General features: G+C 36.2%; 1 protein-coding gene across 1 annotated transcript; it reads left to right on the forward strand.

The window, feature by feature from the left end:
• The first annotated feature begins 198 nt into the window (after positions 1-198).
• LOC145628888 (5'-3' exoribonuclease 4-like) lies at positions 199-16,285 on the forward strand. The gene is made up of 22 exons (XM_081681322.1): positions 199-715; positions 4,306-4,408; positions 4,498-4,574; positions 4,666-4,857; positions 5,019-5,138; positions 5,247-5,309; positions 5,400-5,537; positions 5,645-5,809; positions 6,028-6,105; positions 7,471-7,557; positions 8,378-8,470; positions 9,421-9,516; positions 10,863-10,933; positions 11,181-11,309; positions 11,394-11,470; positions 11,549-11,589; positions 11,722-11,796; positions 13,794-13,945; positions 14,026-14,130; positions 14,212-14,287; positions 14,503-14,585; positions 15,238-16,285. The coding sequence occupies exons 1-22, from the start codon at positions 509-511 to the stop codon at positions 15,836-15,838; spliced, it is 2,829 nt and encodes a 942-aa protein (XP_081537448.1). The 5' UTR covers positions 199-508; the 3' UTR covers positions 15,839-16,285.
• Positions 16,286-18,584: the final 2,299 nt, after the last annotated feature.

Below are 18,584 nucleotides of genomic sequence, written 5' to 3' on the forward strand. Positions count from 1 at the left end.
TTAAGTCAATTAAATTGCCTAAAACTATGTGCCGGTCAAACTGTAACACTTAAAAAAACACGGAGGAAGTATTATGTACATCAACTTGCATTTTCTCATTAAAATACACGGTACTTAAGTTATGAAAATTAAGATAAGATGAACGACTTTACTAAATCGTTATATGTAGTATCTCAAGTTAAGCCAACCAAAATTAAACTATAGTCTGCAATAAAGTTTTAAGTTGTAAAGTTTTAGAAGATAAAGGACACTATACAAAATACAAACATAACTAAAGTTAAGAACCATCGACCAAAAAAACCCAGCATTCATACCTTTCCACCTAAATTTGATTTCCCTCCTTAGAATTCTTCTTCTTCATCATAATAAAAAGGTCAAAATCATTAAAAAAAAAAAAAAAAACCCAATTCATCATCTTCAATTCTCTCCCCTTCCTTCTTCAATCAGCTGTGTATTTCTTGAAGATTTACAACAAACCCAGATCTCAATTATCTGATTAGTTAATTTAATGGGGGTTCCCGCATTCTATAGGTGGTTAGCTGATCGCTACCCATTGGCGATCTCCAACGTTGTTGAAGAAGAACCAAAGGAAGATGAAAACGGCGTCGTTTACCCTGTTGATGTTTCAAGACCTAATCCTAATGGCATGGAGTTTGATAATTTGTATTTGGATATGAATGGAATTATTCATCCTTGTTTTCACCCGGATAAAAGGGTAATATTCTTTTCTTTTCAAAAAATTTTAATTTGAATTTTTTTTTGGGAATTTTGAGCATGTTTGGTTAAAGTTTTGGACTTTTGGATTATTGGGTACGTGGGACATTTAGGATTTCTAATTTGGTGGAGAGTAGTGTAAGTAATGCTTAAACTGTAAATTGCATTTTTTTTTGAGGTTTTGAGTTGGGCATTATGTTCTGTGAATTGGGGTTTTGAGTAAGAACTTTTGGGTTGTTTGGTATGTGAGAATTTCGTAAATTCAAGTTTGAACTTTTGGTTGTTGTGTAAACAAGAGCTATGAGGTCATTGATTGGCTAAGAAACTTGAATTGGTCAGTTACTTTTTGGCTTAGATAAGATGTCGAATGCTCGTTTTTTACATGTGATGAAGAATGAGGTTTTTTATGTGTTGTTTGTACTGTTTACCAACATTAGGTAAATGAGAATTTGGGAAATTTAGTTTGAACTGTTGTTAATGTGTGAGGTTTTAAATTGGTATTTGATGGCTAGACACTTGTGATAAATTTGTGGTTTGATTCATTATCAAAATCAAGTAAATATGGGATATGCTGCTGTTATTGAGGAGTTGCTAAGTAGAACTGTTGTTCCTTGTTGAGAGAGTGAGTGCAAATGTGATATCTGCACGGAAAATACGTTAAGATACTCTCTTTGGTAACGCCAGATGACCGCATTGAACTGGATAACACTTTCAAATTGAAGTTTTAAACACTTTGGGCTTGATCACTGTATTAAGCAATGTAGCTCTCTTTTCTATAATTGGTTAACTAGTCACTTGGAGATAGCTTGTCAATTCTGGTGGTTATTCATACAATGTCAATAAAACTGCACAATATTAGTTTTCTGTTTTATAAACTGTTAAGAAAATATTTTACTGGTGTTTGTTACTAGTGCTGGTACATTGGTAAATGCATAAAGGGGGATTGAAACCCAAGAGGATTGCTTGGTATTGTTTGGTTGGAGGAGTTTATGGGTGATAGGCATCCCTTGGTTGTGGGGATGAGATAAAGAGACGCATGGGAGGGAGGGAGAGAGAGTGAGGGGAGGGAGAGAGAGAGAGAGAGAGAAGAAGTTCATCGAGGTATAGGAGGAGATTAGTAGGAGAGCAAGTGGTGATTTGGGAGGATGCTAGTATAGTTTTTATCTAAAATATGGTTAGTGTTTATCGATGAATGATTGTAATTTTGATGTTTGGTAAATGCAGATGATTTTGTAATTGCATTACTAGTATATACTGTCAATTTTTCGATTAAATATATTTTTCATAAGCTTATACTTTTATGTTGATAAGAGACTAGTGGCTGCACTTTGGAATGTTTACCTAAGCTTTTGTAAGTTCCACTTTGCATGCCAGCTCCATTGATTCCTGTTTTGCAGCTGGGGGCTTATGCAGAACTCCTTGCCCGTACAGCTGTACAGTAAAAAGGATAGGTTTCAAAGATTCTCTATTATGTTATTACCTGTTGCTCTTTTCAACAGCTTAGCTCTCACATCTACGGATGGTTATGGGACAAAGAAACAGGTTTAGGGAAGGGGTTCCCATATATATTATGTACCTGCGTAGGATTTTCTCCACCCTTATCCACCCCATGCCACCATGCTTAATATTGTCCTTCACTCTGACCTGGCTGGCAAAACCCTGTAACCCATGCTCACATAGATATCCATTGCCTGCTTTACCTGCTTTAACTGAATACTTTTAATCTACTCAAAGACAGAAAAAGTAACATTGAAGGTTTCTATCCCAAAAAATGGTCAACAGTAAAGGATGACCTAGCATCAAAAGGACAAAACATAAAATGATCTATCAGCAAAAGAAAATAATGGGTATGGGGAGAGAAAAACTAAAATTATCTTAAGCTTCATGAAATTCAAGAAATATAACAGATATAGTTGAAATCTTTTTGGTGCATTACTGTCATGTTAACAAATCCGAGAGACCTAACAGTCAGCCCAAACTTATCACAACAGGTAAAGATTCTAAATTTATATTGAAAGGTATCTTTATTAGAGTTTGACCTAACATAAAAATAAAATTTACCAAGATCTCAAATCACCAATAGCAGTGCTTTCCAACAGATTTTGCAATTTGATAACAGTGAAGCAAAAATGGAAGCAAGGAATTTATGAGAGAACGATCTGTTATTTGAACTTGGGTACCCATTTCCATCACGGTTACATGTCCAAGTGTCCAATTAGGTTATTTTGTGAAAGCAATTCATGATTTTGGTCCAAAATGAAGGTTCATTCCTATGTCCGAGTGGAGGATCCGATACACGTACTTAAGGTAAAATGAAGAGTTTGAGTTATGAAGAGAGAAATAGCATAAGTTGTAGGAAGATTTTATGAGCGTCTCTTAATTGAGATAGCCATGGTAGATAATAATTTGTATATATCGTGTATGGAAGGGAAGAATTGAGGAAAAATTAGACTAAGCTCTCAGTTTCATCTTTGGATTGGATGGTTGAGGGAGGGCTTGAGAGTTGGAGAAAGATGTTTGGTTGGGAATTTAAAGAAAGGGATGAAGTAAGAAATGTTCAAGTGTGTTGGGAAGGCTACAAATGGAAGTGATATGTATAGGTTTGGGAAAGCTAGGTTGCATAGAAACAGATACGGGTATAAAAATGGGTATGGGTACGAGGACGGGATGCGGCAAATCAAAATTAAAAAAACGGGTATGGCATGGATACGACAAAAAAAAAAAAAAAAAAAAATTATGAATCCATAAAATGTTTCAAAAAAATCCATACAACACAGATTAAAAGAAAAACTACGGGGTACTTAATTCGACGTCTTAAACAACACAAATAAGAGGTCGATTCAATCTTCAATGATTAAACTTTGTTTCAAATTTGGCTTAGGTCGCAAACTCCAAATAAATAAGAGCTGGGAATCAAGATATAAAAGGAAAAATAAAAAACCAAAACCACCTACAAACCTGTGGCTACCACAAATCAAAACAAAAAAGAAAAACCATAAACTTAAACGAAAAAAAAAACCTAAGCTTAATTGTTCAAAAAAAAAAAAAGGAAAAGAGCAAAACTTCAATCAGATTTAAAATGAAGAAAAAAAAAAAGGAAGAGAGAGAGAGAGAGAGAGAGAGAGAGAACAAAACTTCGTGTGGATGGGCAAGTTTTGGAATGGGACATTATTTGGACAGACTTAGTATTAAATTACTTTTTTCAAATTTGAACCAGAAATTGATTATGTGAATCATCAGATTTTTACTGGAGGAGTGACCTGGCTTTAGGGTCTTCGGGTTCATAATTCTGTATCCTGTAATATTCGTAGTCAATATCATGATAATGAAATAATGGCAGTGAACGCTTGCTTGTCACCAGTGCTTATGAAGTAGCAAATCGATTTCTTCATTGTAAAATTTATCTTTGATTCACTTCCTTTTTAGAGAAAGACTAAATAGAGCAGAGTGAATAATTTGTAAGAATTTCTAAAGGTTTTCTTATTTTGCCGTTAGGAAGTTAATCAGAAAAATGTTATGAAAGTTGAAAAAGGGGAACTTGCCAATTTTGATGTTTATTTATTTTTATTATTTTTTTTATTTATGATGCAGCCTGCACCTACAACATATGATGAGGTGTTCCAATCGATTTTTGCATATATTGATCATTTATTTTCATTGGTTCGTCCAAGGAAGATTCTCTACATGGCAATTGGTAAATTTCCTTACCATATTCCCTTTTTATCTTTTATTATTACTTTTTTATATTGTGGAATAATTCTTTTTTCATCCTGGATACGATAGATGGAGTTGCTCCAAGGGCTAAAATGAATCAGCAACGTTCACGGCGCTTCAGAGCTGCAAAAGATGCTGCAGAGGCTGTTAGTTTTTCTTTCTCATTATTTGGCTGATCTTTTTCTTACTTATTGGCAATTCTGAAAATCCTGATATTGTGCATATTGTATCTCCTAGGAAGCAGAGGAGGAAAGACTGAAAAAAGAGTTTGAGGCTGAAGGAAGGACTTTGGCTTCTAGGGAGAGGCGAGAAACCAGTGACTCAAATGTCATCACTCCAGGTACAGAATTTATGTTTGTGCTCTCGGTGGCACTTCAGTATTATGTACAGAAGAGGTTGAACAACCAGGCTGGCTGGCGGAGGGTAAAGGTTAGTGTCAAATAGTTCCCATTATCTTACTCCCTTGAAGATCGGATGATTCCTTTATACTGGAGTAATCCCTTCTTTATCTCTTCCCCATATACTTCTTGATTTCAGGATAATTTCTCTCTATATGTATTTATTCGACTGCATTGGGTGCTTGTTTGAAGGTTATTCTATCCGATGCTAATGTGCCCGGCGAAGGAGAACATAAAATTATGTCGTATATTCGGTTGCAAAGAGATCTCCCTGGTTTTGATCCCAATACTCGACACTGCTTGTATGGTTTGGTGAGTTCATTATGATCCTTCTATGTATCCCCATACATTGATATACTGTCACTGATTTCATCCCGTTGCTTGTATATTATTGACAATCTGTTTGATTTCAATTGACAGGATGCTGATCTGATTATGTTGGCGTTGGCCACGCATGAGGTGCACTTTTCAATTCTGAGAGAGGTTTGTTACATTCTACATTGTGCTTTAGTGAAATAGTTGATAGAGCTTGTTTATCTTTGTCATTTTTTAACCAATTTGCTTCCAATGTAGGTCATCACTATGCCTTCACAACAGGAGAAATGTTTTCTTTGTGGTCAAGGTGGTCATTTGGCAGCAGATTGTCGTGCTAAGCCTGATAAAAATGGAAACTTGGTAGATGACACTCCTATATACAAGAAAAAATATCAGGTTGCTTGCTTGCCATCCTTGGCTCTAGTAATTCTTGATTGATTTGTTTGCAGCCATGTTTATCTACTCTGTAATTATTGAATTGTTTTGTCTATGAATTTTTGCAGTTCCTCCAAATTTGGGTATTAAGAGAATATCTGCAATTTGACCTGGAAATTCCTAATCCTCCCTTTAATATGAATTTTGAACGTTTAATTGATGATTTCGTGTTCCTGTGTTTCTTCGTTGGCAATGACTTCCTTCCGCATATGCCTACACTAGAAATTCGAGAGGTATGATTTATGAAAGTTTATGCATCCACACTTCGTGCTTTCACTTTTATTGCCATGTTATGAATTTATTTAGCTCATAATTTATCTTCCCTCTTAGATTACAAAGCTCATAGTATTTAGATGTCTGCACCATCAATGTGGAAATTCTCTCTCCCAACCTTTCTTGTTGCTATTGATCTTCCTTTACACCTGTATGACCTGTTTCTTTTCTGATTCAGGGTGCTATAAACCTGCTGATGAATGTATACAGAAGCGAATTTGCGGCTATGGGTGGTTATCTTACTGATGCTGGTGAAGTAAGTTGGTTCCCAATTCAGATTTGATGGTTTAAGTTATATGTCAATGGAAATGGATTTTTTTAATGTAGTATGGAGTGAGTTGGGGAAATGGTATAATAAGAATGAAAATAGTTGCAAATAATTGTTTATTGCCTTTCAATGTTCTATGCTAATTTGAATGTCTGTTTTTTAGATAGAATTAGCTTTGCTTAGAAAAGTCAATCGATGAATGGGGAAACAAATTGGGATGAAGGTTCTTTATCTTTGCCAGAAAATGTCATAGTTCCTAAAAACACTGAGGTGTTTGTTTGAGGAATTTGGCATTTATTCTATCGAAGATGTTTAATGACTAGGAAATAATTTGTAGTTTTGAATTTTTTATTAGAATTTCTCCTTGAAGGCTTGGAAGGTGATTGTGCTGCACTTACACATGCTATGTGATTTGTCTATAAGTCACTGATAGGATGCTAGTCATTACATTTGGTTTAGCAAACCTTGTAATAGTGCGAATGCGAACATAGATGGTTGTTCTTCTAGTCAATAGTCTTGAATTCAGAAACTGCACTGTCTACAAATGTAAAGCCCAAAAATTAGTAAATTTTCATAAAATGATGACCTATGTAGCATGGAGACAGGGACAATAATGAAAAGAGAAATGAGGAAACACCACTTTTCAAAACTAGGAAATGTAGCCATGCTTTTTTGAATCATTGAATGGCAGTTTTTGTTTTGTTTTGTTTTGTTTCTCACTGTTATTTTATATTTTAGTATGTTCAAATTTATTCATATGCTTCGTATGTATTTTTTAAGAAAACTAGGGAGGCTAACGTGCGCAATGCACACGTCATAGCTAGCCATAAGCCCATAACAAGGGAGTTCTTTCGATTTAGTCTTATGTCATAATTTCTAGTTGTTCAAGGGAGTTCTTTCGATTTAGTCTTATGTCATAATTTTAGTTGTTGGTAGGATTAATGAGGGAAATTATATAAACAAATATGTTTAGGGATAAATGTCTACACACTATTTTTAAGAGTTAAAAAAAAAAGAGTAATTAATATTAATGAGGACAAACAAGTAAATAAATATTTTATATAATTGCCCAAACACTATTCATAAGAGTTAACTCAAACTTTTTAGAAGGTAGGGGTACTACTTGATTAGTTTATGCCATTGGGCCTACAGCCATATCTTATGCTAGTCCAACTTTATACTTATCTTTAAGTACCTCTTTAAATCTCCCTTATCTTGCATTTTTTTTGGCAGTAATTAGTATGACAGAGTATTAACACGCATAATATGTTTGCAAAATGGAGATTTAATAGGCTTTGATTGATTGATTTGTAGTTCTTGAATGGAGCTAACTGTAGTATTTTTGGTATACAGGTCTTTCTAGATAAAGTGGAACATTTTGTTCAGTCAGTTGCAGTTCATGAAGAGCAAATCTTCCAGAAACGGGTTCGCTTGCAGCAGGTGCCCATCACCTTGGTTTTTATTCTTATAATTTATTTGATGTACTTCAGTTGACAATGTATTGACAATGTGGGTGTTATGCATTGGGTTCTGCCTACATGCAGACACGCAGTGTGTCAATTTCTATGCATATGCTTTATGTCCTAAGTATATATATATATATATATATATATATATATAAAGGGGAGTTTTTTCCCGAGTTTTTAGAGAGCCACGTAGTATTTAATTTTCTTAGCGCGCCACGTAGGATAATAAATTTTAGTGGTAGCCAATTAAATAAGAGATTATTAATTTCTTTTAGAATTAAAAAATTTAAATGCCATGTAAGCAAAATTGTCGAATGAGATTTTTAAGTTTAAATTAATTAAATATAGAATTCTATCTTTTGATACTACCTCCGTTACATATTATTTGCAACGATTTGACATAAAGTAGAGAGGAAAAATGTCTAATCGTTGCAAATAATATGTAACGGAGGTGGTATTATGAATTTTATCTAAATATATAACAAATTTTAGCACATACATAAAAAAAAATATATATATATATTTTTAAAAATTCAAACATGCACGGGCTTCATCTAGTATTGTTACATTTTTATGATTTATTATTTCTAAATATCTTATATAAATTTGCATATCCTCTTTTTGTTTGTTTGTTTGAAAGTCGAAATTATGTTGCAGTAGGTTAATTTAGTTCTATATTGTTTCCATGACAATTGTAGTTAGTTGTTCATGTTGCTATTCATTTCTCTATATAAATTCTTTTCTTGTTTTTTTGGGGGGTTGTGGGTTATTAATAATCCTTCTTTGATTTACAGTATTATGAGAACAATGAGGATATGAAAAACAAGGCTAGAAGAGAATCAGGAGATCCCTCCTTTGAAGAGCCACCACCTCCAGCGGAAGACAAGGTGAGAACTATCGGCTTAATCATTTGACCATCTTCGAAGACCCCACTGCTATTGGTCTTGACCAGTAGCATGACTTTAAGGAACTGGGAAACAATTGGCTGATCTTTGGTGGCTGATTTTATTAGCTCTCATTTTTCTTCATTATGGGCTTGATATGGATGATGATATTGGCCAATTCATCAAATTCCAGAGGACAGATCCCTTATCATTATTTAGTTTAGTCGCTTTGTGGTGGTGCTTCCTTTTATTTATTTTTATTTTATATCTACTTGGAAAACTTTTGGATTTGGCTCTAGTTTCATGTACATTTAGCAAATCTGTTAAATTACTTTTATTCCCTTAAAACTAATTGAAGCTTAGGATGCCGTGATAATGTTCTTGGTTGAACAAAATACCGCTCCAACCTTCCAGGAGTCTAGGCATCATTGTTGTTTTACTATATGATTGCTTGGAGGAAGGTGAAATGTAAAGGAATCTATTTGCATATCTTATTTTCTTTTTTACTCTCTAAAAGATGTTTTCTGCTTGTGTGATATCATCACTAATTTTTGTAATTAATTATGTTTTGCAATATTTTTTAAAAAGATGTTTGCAACATATCTAGTATATATTGAACCAGATTGTGTGTGATGTGACCATTTAAATTACATTGCTGTTTATGCACTAATTGCTGGGGTAGTTAGATCTTTCTTTTCAGGCATTCTTAATTTCTTAAGTATATCTCTTCCTCTGCTCCTTTATATCTGGTTCTTAAGGTTTGGCACACATTTTTAGGAGGTATCAGCTGTTGCATTGATATTTGAAATTGACTAGTATTTGAACATTGGTACTCAAAACGAATTAATTATACATTTCTTTGATACTTTAAATGAAAGACAGTATCCAATAAGCTATGTTAGGTGCTCAGATAATATAAGAAGGGAGTAATCAATTAGTATTGTTTTCTGCAGGTCAAGCTTGGGGAGCCTGGATATAAGGAGAGATATTACGCCGATAAATTTGGTGCATCCAGTCCAGAGGAAATTGACAAAATCAGGAAAGATGTGGTCAGTGATTCAGTTTCCACACTCAAGCAATTGAATACGTATTAGACATTATGCATCCTGCATTTTTTTCTTCTTCATTTTGCAATGTTTTCTCTGTTTTTGGTTCTGAATTGCAGTTTTTAGAGAATACTTTGTCTGCTCAAGTTCATATAGTTTTTTACCTTGTGGCAGAAGTGTTGTACATTGTTGTGAATTTTGTTTGGTGAGAGACATGTTGTTTCTCCAATGTCCTAGAAGTTAAGTTTAGGTATAGTTTCTTACTGGAACTGGCATCTGTAATATTATGACATAGGTGTAAATGTGTAATAGACTAACTTTAGCAAGGGCAATTTGGGAAGTCTAATATTATTAGGTTAATAGTCTTTAGCTTTAGTATAAATAGAGAGAGGGGAAAAATGGAGAAGCTAGGCAGAATTTTGGAGTGAATTCTTTGGAGAGTTGTGACCTCAAGTCACTATAGAGCTTGATAGGCTAAACCTATCGGTTGTGTAAACAGTTGTTAAGTAATTAAAGCCTCAATCTTTCTTCTTAAAATTTCTGCTTATTTATTTAAATATACAAATCAGATTGCTAGTCTATAATAAGCTACTAGTTTATAGATCCTTTTTGCACCCTTGATTCTAAAAGCAAAAGCTGTTTTTTCTTTTCACCAATGGGCAGCCATTTTTTGGGATTTTATTTCTTGCCTTGTTAAAATATATAATTGAGTTTTCATTTTCAGTGGTGTCCGCCTGGCCGGTTGGTGTGTCGGTGTTGTTATCAGAACCGAAACTGATGTAGCATGTAGTGAGATCATGTAGTCTGTCCCTTGTATATACTAATATCTTTTCTTTTTCCTTAAACTCATTTCTTGGGGGGTTGGTTATGGTGCTGTGTGGTTTTGGGTTGGGACTCTGCTCTTAGAATATATGATAGCTTTCACTTTTAATTGTTTATGGATAGCTTGTTAGATTTCTTCAACTTTGCCATCATAGGTATCTTTCCAGAAGAGAAGCTTTCATTTCTGGACCTCATAGGTGGTCTCCCTTCTCTCACCCCTCCATCAAAAGAGTTTTATATGCCTTTTATAATTGGTCTGAAATCCAGCACTTGATGGTGCTGCGGTAGGTTTTATTTTCCCCTGCTTCTTGTTTTTAAGGATATGGACATAGATCGATTGAATAACCTGATATGTTTTTGCTGCATCTTGTATTGCTTATGGAGCATATATATAAGTTACTGACTCTTGACTTAATCAAGTGTCGAGACGGAGACTTTTTGTCTTTTATGATCAGATTTATTACTATTGAATTATTTCTTGGCAAAATTTATTTGTTTCCTTGACTCGTGATCTTACTTTTTTGCAGGTTTTGAAATATGTGGAAGGTTTATGTTGGGTTTGCCGTTACTACTACCAAGGTGTTTGCTCATGGCAATGGTAATTGGTTTGTTTGTTCAAAAATGTTTACTGTCTACTGTAATCTTTTACTTGAAATAAATCATGTCTGTATAACTTCTTTACTTCACCACTAATTTTACTTGGGATAATTTATGTCTGTATGATTTCTTAAATGTTTGAAGGCTTTTCTAATTGGTGGCATATGACATGTTCTGGGTCTTCCAGATTTGTTTTTGTTTTGTTTTTTTGTTTTTATGTTTTTAATGTATCTGATGCTTTTGTGAAGGTTCTATCCATACCATTATGCTCCATTTGCTTCTGATCTAAAAGATCTAGCTGATCTAGAAATTACATTTTTCTTGGGAGAGCCTTTCAAGCCATTTGATCAACTCTTGGGAACTCTACCAGCTGCAAGGTTTTGTTTGCTCATGTTTTCAGTTATCAGCTTGTCTCTGTGATATATGTTTGACCAATTTTTTGTTTTCTTCTAATGGTACAGTTCCAACGCTTTGCCGGAGATGTACAGGAAATTGATGACAGACCCATCTTCACCTCTGCTTGAGTTTTATCCTTCTGGTAATGTTACTCTGCTGTTTTTAGGTAGAAGTTAGTTACATATTCTGTCACAATCTCATGTCAGCTTCATTTTCCCAGATTTTGATATTGATATGAATGGTAAACGTTTCGCTTGGCAGGTATTATTTAGGTCCATTAGGACATGTTTCCTTCTCCTTTTCCCTCTTGCTAAACTGATGAACTCAATAATTATTTTTTCTTCTTAATCTAATCTTTTCCCCTCTCCTATTTGCCAAAATTTTGGACACCAGGGTGTTGCAAAGTTGCCATTCATTGATGAAAAGAAATTGCTGGCTGAAACCAAGAAACTTGAGGAAACTTTGACGGTTAGTTTTTTTGGAATCCCCATTTCTCTTGCTTTCTGTGCTATAGCATTGTCCTTTAAGTTGTCTGTCATCACATTGCTAAAGTCTTGTACTATTTAGTCAGTTCTATTGAGTTTCGACACTTGCACGTTTTATGTTATTTTAGGAAATCAGATTGAACGGTCTTAGGGTCTGGCCAGTATTATATTTGTTGCACAATTGATTGCCTTTCAGAGTTGGGGTTTGCTACCCTCCATTGGCAATTTGACGGTGTATATAAAAGCAGGATGGAGGTGGAGCTTGCTCATGTCAAGGGTTTGAATTCTTCCTCCTTTTTTTGAGGCTATCTATAGGAATCTGGAGGCTCTGAAGCAAAGTGCTCTGAGTAGCGCTGGACATTGCTTGAATTTGTGGATATTGACTAGATTAGCTATAAATGATAGCTTGAGGATATGATATCTTTGGCTATAACCTCCTTAGGGCTGGAGCTTGTGTAGGGCTGCAATCGATCCGAGTCAAGCCGAATTTTAGTCTATTCGAGCTAAGCTTGATAAAAATTATTAGTGTTCAAGCTTGAACGAGCTATTTAAAATCTTGTTTGAGCTTGGCTCATTAAGAGTTTGACTTGTTTGAGCTTTGTTCACGAGCGTGCTCGTTTATTTCGAGTTTAAGCTTGTGCTTGAATGAGCTTAAATCGGGCTTGTTTAAATAAACGAGCTGTAATCTATCATTAGAAATGATTCCTTTCAAGTTTTGTTGCATAATTTATATAAGATATTTTCATTCTTTCTACAGAAAAAAGTTACGGTGGAGTTTTCATGCCCATATACGATGAAATAGTTACAAAGACGTTTAAGTAAAAGATATTCAAATACAGTAAAGTAGGTTTAGTATAGTAGAAAATTTTTCGAGCCTGTATGAGCTTTCACCAAGTATAGTGAACAAGCTTTCACCAAGTTTCATAGTCCCAGTTTCTTTATGGGTGCTTGCACAGCCTACTTGAGATTAGTGGCATGGAGGCCAGGAGCCTCATTTAGACTTTGGGACAATGGTTATTATAAATGAAAGTCTGCTAGTCAGTCTTATACAAGAAGCTGGTGGAATTGGAATTGGGGATTTGTAGTGGAGGTGTTTATTACAAGGATTTTGGTCTTATATTTGTTGCTGTTTCCATATTCCTTGAGCCTCTTTTGCCACTAATCAGAAGCATAGTTTGTCTGTGTTCAGAAACTTTTCAAACTACTTTTCTGTGATGGTTTCTTTGTAGAGATAGGTTAAATTCTTGAAGAATATGCTTTTAATCAGCTACTCGAGTAACTTAAAAGTGCTTTTCTTGCTCATTATTGTTTGTTAATTTTTTAATTTATCATTTCAGTTAGCTTAATCAGTTTAGATATCCTCTTGTTCTGGGATTAATTCATCCTTTGATTGCTATTGGTGTAAATTTCTCTATGCTCAGCGCATTCGTTCAGGGATTTATGAAAGCAAAGTCTGTTGAAACTTGAAATGAAGGTTTTGCTGGGCATTCTTTTAAAAGCTCCAAGTGTGAGGTTTGGGGGATAATTTTAGATGAACTATAAAGGCAAAGCAAGATTTTTAAGTACACTTTTTCAAAACGGAATCTGATTTTTTGAGGTGTAAAATGTACTCTTAAATGCCTGCTTTTGTGCACCCTAATTTAACCCAAACAGGGTTGCCTGCTTTTGCCAAGCATTCGAATTTTACCCAAATAGGGATTTCAAATGAGAGAGCTTTTAAAAATCTCTGTTTGATTGAAAATCCATTTTTGAGTTTCCTGATGCTGTGTCATAGATATCCTTTTACACTAAAATTCAATGCACACAACTTTCGATCATGTAGAGTCTAGAAGCACCGTCATCTCATGCAATTTTTTTGCCTTTATGTCTGAGTTCAATAGTATGCCTTTGGTTTTATCATATCTGACTCTAGGATCTTGATAATTGCTCACAGTTAAGTTGATTCTGTAGAACTTACTCTGATTCATATCACTTTGGCAGGTAGATGAGCAGCGCCGGAACTGTGTGATGTTTGATATGCTATATATCCATCCCGCGCATCCTTTAGCTGCTCAAGTTGTGTCATATTACCATTTCTACTATCAGATGCCTCCTGACCAAAGATATGCTTGGCCAATTGACAGCTATGCCAGGTAGGTTTAAAAGTTTAAACCTTTTGACTTTCAAAGCTGATAAAGGTTTAACTTCGATGGTCATTGTAATATTTATGCAGTGGTGGAATGAATGGTTATTTGTGGTTATCTGAAAGAAATGGGTGGAGGCAAGTGGTCGCTTCACCAGTTGCTGGGCTACCCAATATTATGAATAACCAAACTTTGTAAGTATGATCTGCTGCTGTCATGTTTATGAGTTTTGAATGTATTAGTGCTTACCACCAAGAGAAACATCTATTTTGCAGAAATGTGACATATTTGAATCCTCTGCCTCGTAAACACATCCCGGAGCCTCCAAAGGGTGCAATTATACCAGCTAAGGTATGTAGTTTCTTAGTATCCGAGACAGCACTCATATATATTCTCTAAGGCGTAGATTACTTTGTGACTTGTCAGTGATTTATGATATTTACGTACTACTAATGTATGGAAACTAGTGAATTCTACAGATAGCTTGAAGTGTCAACTATCTTTTGGAATTCAGTCTATCTTTTGGTCTGCTAGCCTCAACTTTTCTTGCATTTTCTTCATTGCAGGTGATCAAATCTACTGACGTGAAACCTTTCCCCCCGTTATGGCATGAAGACAATGGCAATAGGCGTCAATTTGGACGTGAAAGGTATAGCTTGAATCCATCTTCGATTTTACATGGTTCTTTTGGCTACCAACAGAAATAATGCATCATATTTGCACATGAAAAATAAATGAGTTATTTTTTCAATTATACTTTAGTAGACAACTTTTCCCTACTCAGGAGTTTTTATATAATGGATTTGTTTTGAGTTGGACATAGGCATCCCTAATTATGTTCCTTTCACGGCTTACTATTTGGATGTCTAACAGAGTTTCCATTTGAGTCAGTCAGATTGGACTTGGTGTACAGTTGATCCAATAAACTTTTGTGACTATATCTGCCTTATCTAGAAGTATATTGACAATTAGTTATAATAATCTAATACTCAGTTTTTATTCAAAAAAAAAAAAAAAAAAAAACCTAAAATCTAATACATAGTAGAATCTTAAATCGCGGTCTACTCACCAGTGCTATTACATTAACAGTAGACCTCACACTATGCTTACTTGCTACCAAGGTCCCCTGCCTATCAATAGACTACCATGTAAGATAGACAAATGATTCAATGACCTTTCTGCACATTCCTTGTTATCGTGGAAAATTACAACCGTTTGGAAATAGAAAATGTCAGGGTCATTGTTGAAACACTTTTTTCTTGTTTAGATTTTTTCTAATACTGCTTACCCTTGTATCTCAGGCCTCAAGTACCAGGAGCAATACGGGGGCCTCAGTTGGGTGAAGCTGCTCATCGTCTTCTTAAGAACACATTAAATATTAAACATACTGATTCATCTCCTGGATTATTGGATTATATGCCCCATCGGAATCATCCAGGAAGCCATATGATTAATAGGCCAAGGCCAGCTGGACCTGCAGGGTATGAAAGAGGCTACTATGATGATAACAGTTACAATTATGGGCATCATCATACGCCCCGGCCTATGGCAAATGGCCACAGAATGCCCTATGAGCCCCGTGGAAGTAGACACAATGACAGATTACCACACAGAGAGGATGACCGTGATTTAGGAGCTGCTATGTCGAATATGACACTAGGAGGGATTCGTAATAGACCACCAGCTTTGATGAGGCCAAGGATGCAAAATTCTGGGCCCATGCATAGTCAACAAAACAATTTTGTCCAAAATATGGGTCCTATTCCGTCACCCCCTATCAACTGGATTAACAGACCAGTAGCTGGAAACAATATGCAATTCAGACAGCAGGAGACATCACCCCAGAAGTCGCAAAAACAAGTTTACCAAATGAAGACACAACGACCAACACAACAAGAATGATTTGATTGCTAAAACTGTGGACATTTGTTCCAAATTATTGTTGATCTGTATAGTACATGCATGTTTTGGATCAACGACACAATTGTTGTGACATCTCATTGCAAAGAGGAGCCACCTGATTATTTCAGGACGTGCAGAAGCGACGTGGTAATTGTTGTCAGATGCATAATTTCGCATGCTTGCTCATGTTCTGTTATAGTGTATCGACATGTTATCTAGGTCATTTTGGTGGCCGTGCATCTGTAAAATCATTACTTTACAGTTAGGAGTACGGTCATTAGTAGACACTTGACAATTTGACATCGAAGATCTAGATCAGTTGTATTCAAGTTGTTACAGAAATCAGGGTAGTCACAGTAAGAAATGAACAATGGCATAGTTACACATTGGCTGATAAGCCAACTTTCTTTTCTCAATATACGGCTATATGTTTTTCTTTTGTGTTCATCAAGCTTTTCACCATCTTTGATATCAGTACTTGTATAAAACTTTTAGGGGCCGTTTGGTTCACACGAGGTAAACGGAATGGAATGAACAAAGGGAATCAAAGAGAATGGAATGAAACCCTTTCTTTATACTATGTTGTTTGTTTTTAAAAATCAAAGGCATGGGAATGAGGGGTTGTGCATTGGTGGTAGTGACTTCTCCAACCACTCAACCGCCCAACCACCACCTCACCGCTCGTTGTCGTAACTCCTCCACCATCGTCGCCCGTCGCCACACCTTCCCCACCTCTCGCCGCCCGGAAAACCACTTTCCCCTGCCCACGAAAACCTTCCCCCCGCCCACGAAAAACCCTAGAAACCCATCCTCGTCCCCTTAAAACCGCCGGCCGTCACCTCCCTTACCCTCGAAACCCTAGCTGCTAGGGTTTCGAGGGTAAGGGAGGTGACGGCCGACGGTTTTAAGGGGACGAGGATGGGTTTTCGTGGGTGAGTTAAGTTTTTCCGGGAAGGGAGAATTCTTTAGAGGGAGGTGCGGCGAGTTCTGATTTGGAGATGGGAAGGTGCGGCACCTGCCGGCGAGGATTGGGTGAGCTCCGGCGACACCCGACGAGGACTAGGCGAGCTCCGGCGAGGTGTTTGTGCGGTGGGGGTAAGTGGGTGAGGTAGTGGCTGGTGTGTGTAGTGGTGGCTTAGGAAAGGGAATGGAAAAGGCTAGGGGGGGGGGGGGGTGGGGAATCAAGCTAGAAGGATTTTGGGTAAAGTAAAAAATAAAAATGGGTAAAGGGAATGAAAAAAATGACAAACAAACAGCAACCAAAGGGAATGAGACATATTCATTCCCTTTCCCTTTGATTATTAACCCCAACCAAACGGCCCCTTAGTATTATTCATTGTTGGTGGATTATCGGGAATACAATGTTGCAGTAAATTTGTCAAGTCGTTGATCAGGCGTATTCTTAGCCACAAATTATCCTTTTCTTGCGTTGATTAGGCGTATTCTTAGCCACATATACACTGCAGTGGTTGTTTTGGTGAAGGTTCCCTTTGGAGGGGGGAAATTCTTCTTTGATTCTACTTCATCATAGATAGAATGGACAAAGTCGCTTCAATAATTTGAGGTTAGAATATTGTTGTAGTGAACAAGATACTGCACTCAGGGCTACACCTTAAGGTCATGCCACTGTGATCAATTACTTCACAAAACACGTGAGAGATGGGGAAGATTGTCACTAGTCACTTGCAATCATTAGGCTGACGGTGGTGGATTAAAATAGAGCTGAAAAGGGGTGTAGATGAAGGTTGTCAAAGCCGAGAGAGAAAGAGAGCCTGGATCACAGTCGGAGAATGAGATTGCGTGTTGGAGTGGGGGGGGGGGGGTCTTTCGCAGCAAGCTTACTCCAAAGGTGGGGTGGGTAAGAGGGTTTTCTCGTTTCTGTCATGAAACTCAAGAAATAAACGTCTTTTTGCTTATGAAGCATATCCTATACAACTTCATAAAGATCACCAGCATTTGTAGAGGGGTTATTCTACTTATAACGATGTACAAGAAACATTGGATAGTTTCTCATATAAACTCATGGTCATGCCCTGTGACTGATTAGCAGCTACCAGCGATGACATAATCGTCTAGGTTAACCTATTAGACATTACAGCCTTACAGGTTTACTGAAAACCTAATAACAGTCCATCGCTTCAACAAAGAACAAATCTTACACATTATTTAGTAAGCAATGCAGTACATTCAGTTACAAAGTGACATGTTACTGGTCAGGGAATCGGGGATTATACTGTATTTAAAGAGAGTTAGAAAGAAAATGAGAGAGAATCTTCATTGACAGAGAAAGAATTACATAATCAAGGAAATGAACCTAATGCAGCTTTTATACATGTAATAACAAAACTAAAGGTAGGAAGTTTGTTAAGGAAACAAATGAGAAATAAGGGAGCTAGTTATAGCTAAATGCTGAGTTGGCTGATGACTTATGAGCTGATTATGATCAATCAAGGTGGATCATATTGATCATGATCAGTAATATCAGTATCATGTCACTCTGTCAGCCATGGCTACATGGGTACGTCGTCCATGTAAGTGTCAAAATCGAGTACTTTATGAAAAAATCTGGTGCTTTTGGTCTGAAGTAAAGTGTAAAGTGTCCATACCTAAGTTAGAGTGTCAAGGGGAATTGCCAGAAGAACTTCAGGTGGAATGAAGTGTTCGAGTTACATAGTTCAAAACATCAGGAAGTTACCAGTTAATAGTTCTTGAGCAGGGAACTTGTTAAACGGGAATAAGATCAAAC

This window comes from Chenopodium album, chromosome 4, assembly GCF_948465745.1.
Source record: "Chenopodium album chromosome 4, dcCheAlbu1.1, whole genome shotgun sequence".
Taxonomy (NCBI): Eukaryota; Viridiplantae; Streptophyta; class Magnoliopsida; order Caryophyllales; family Amaranthaceae; genus Chenopodium; species Chenopodium album.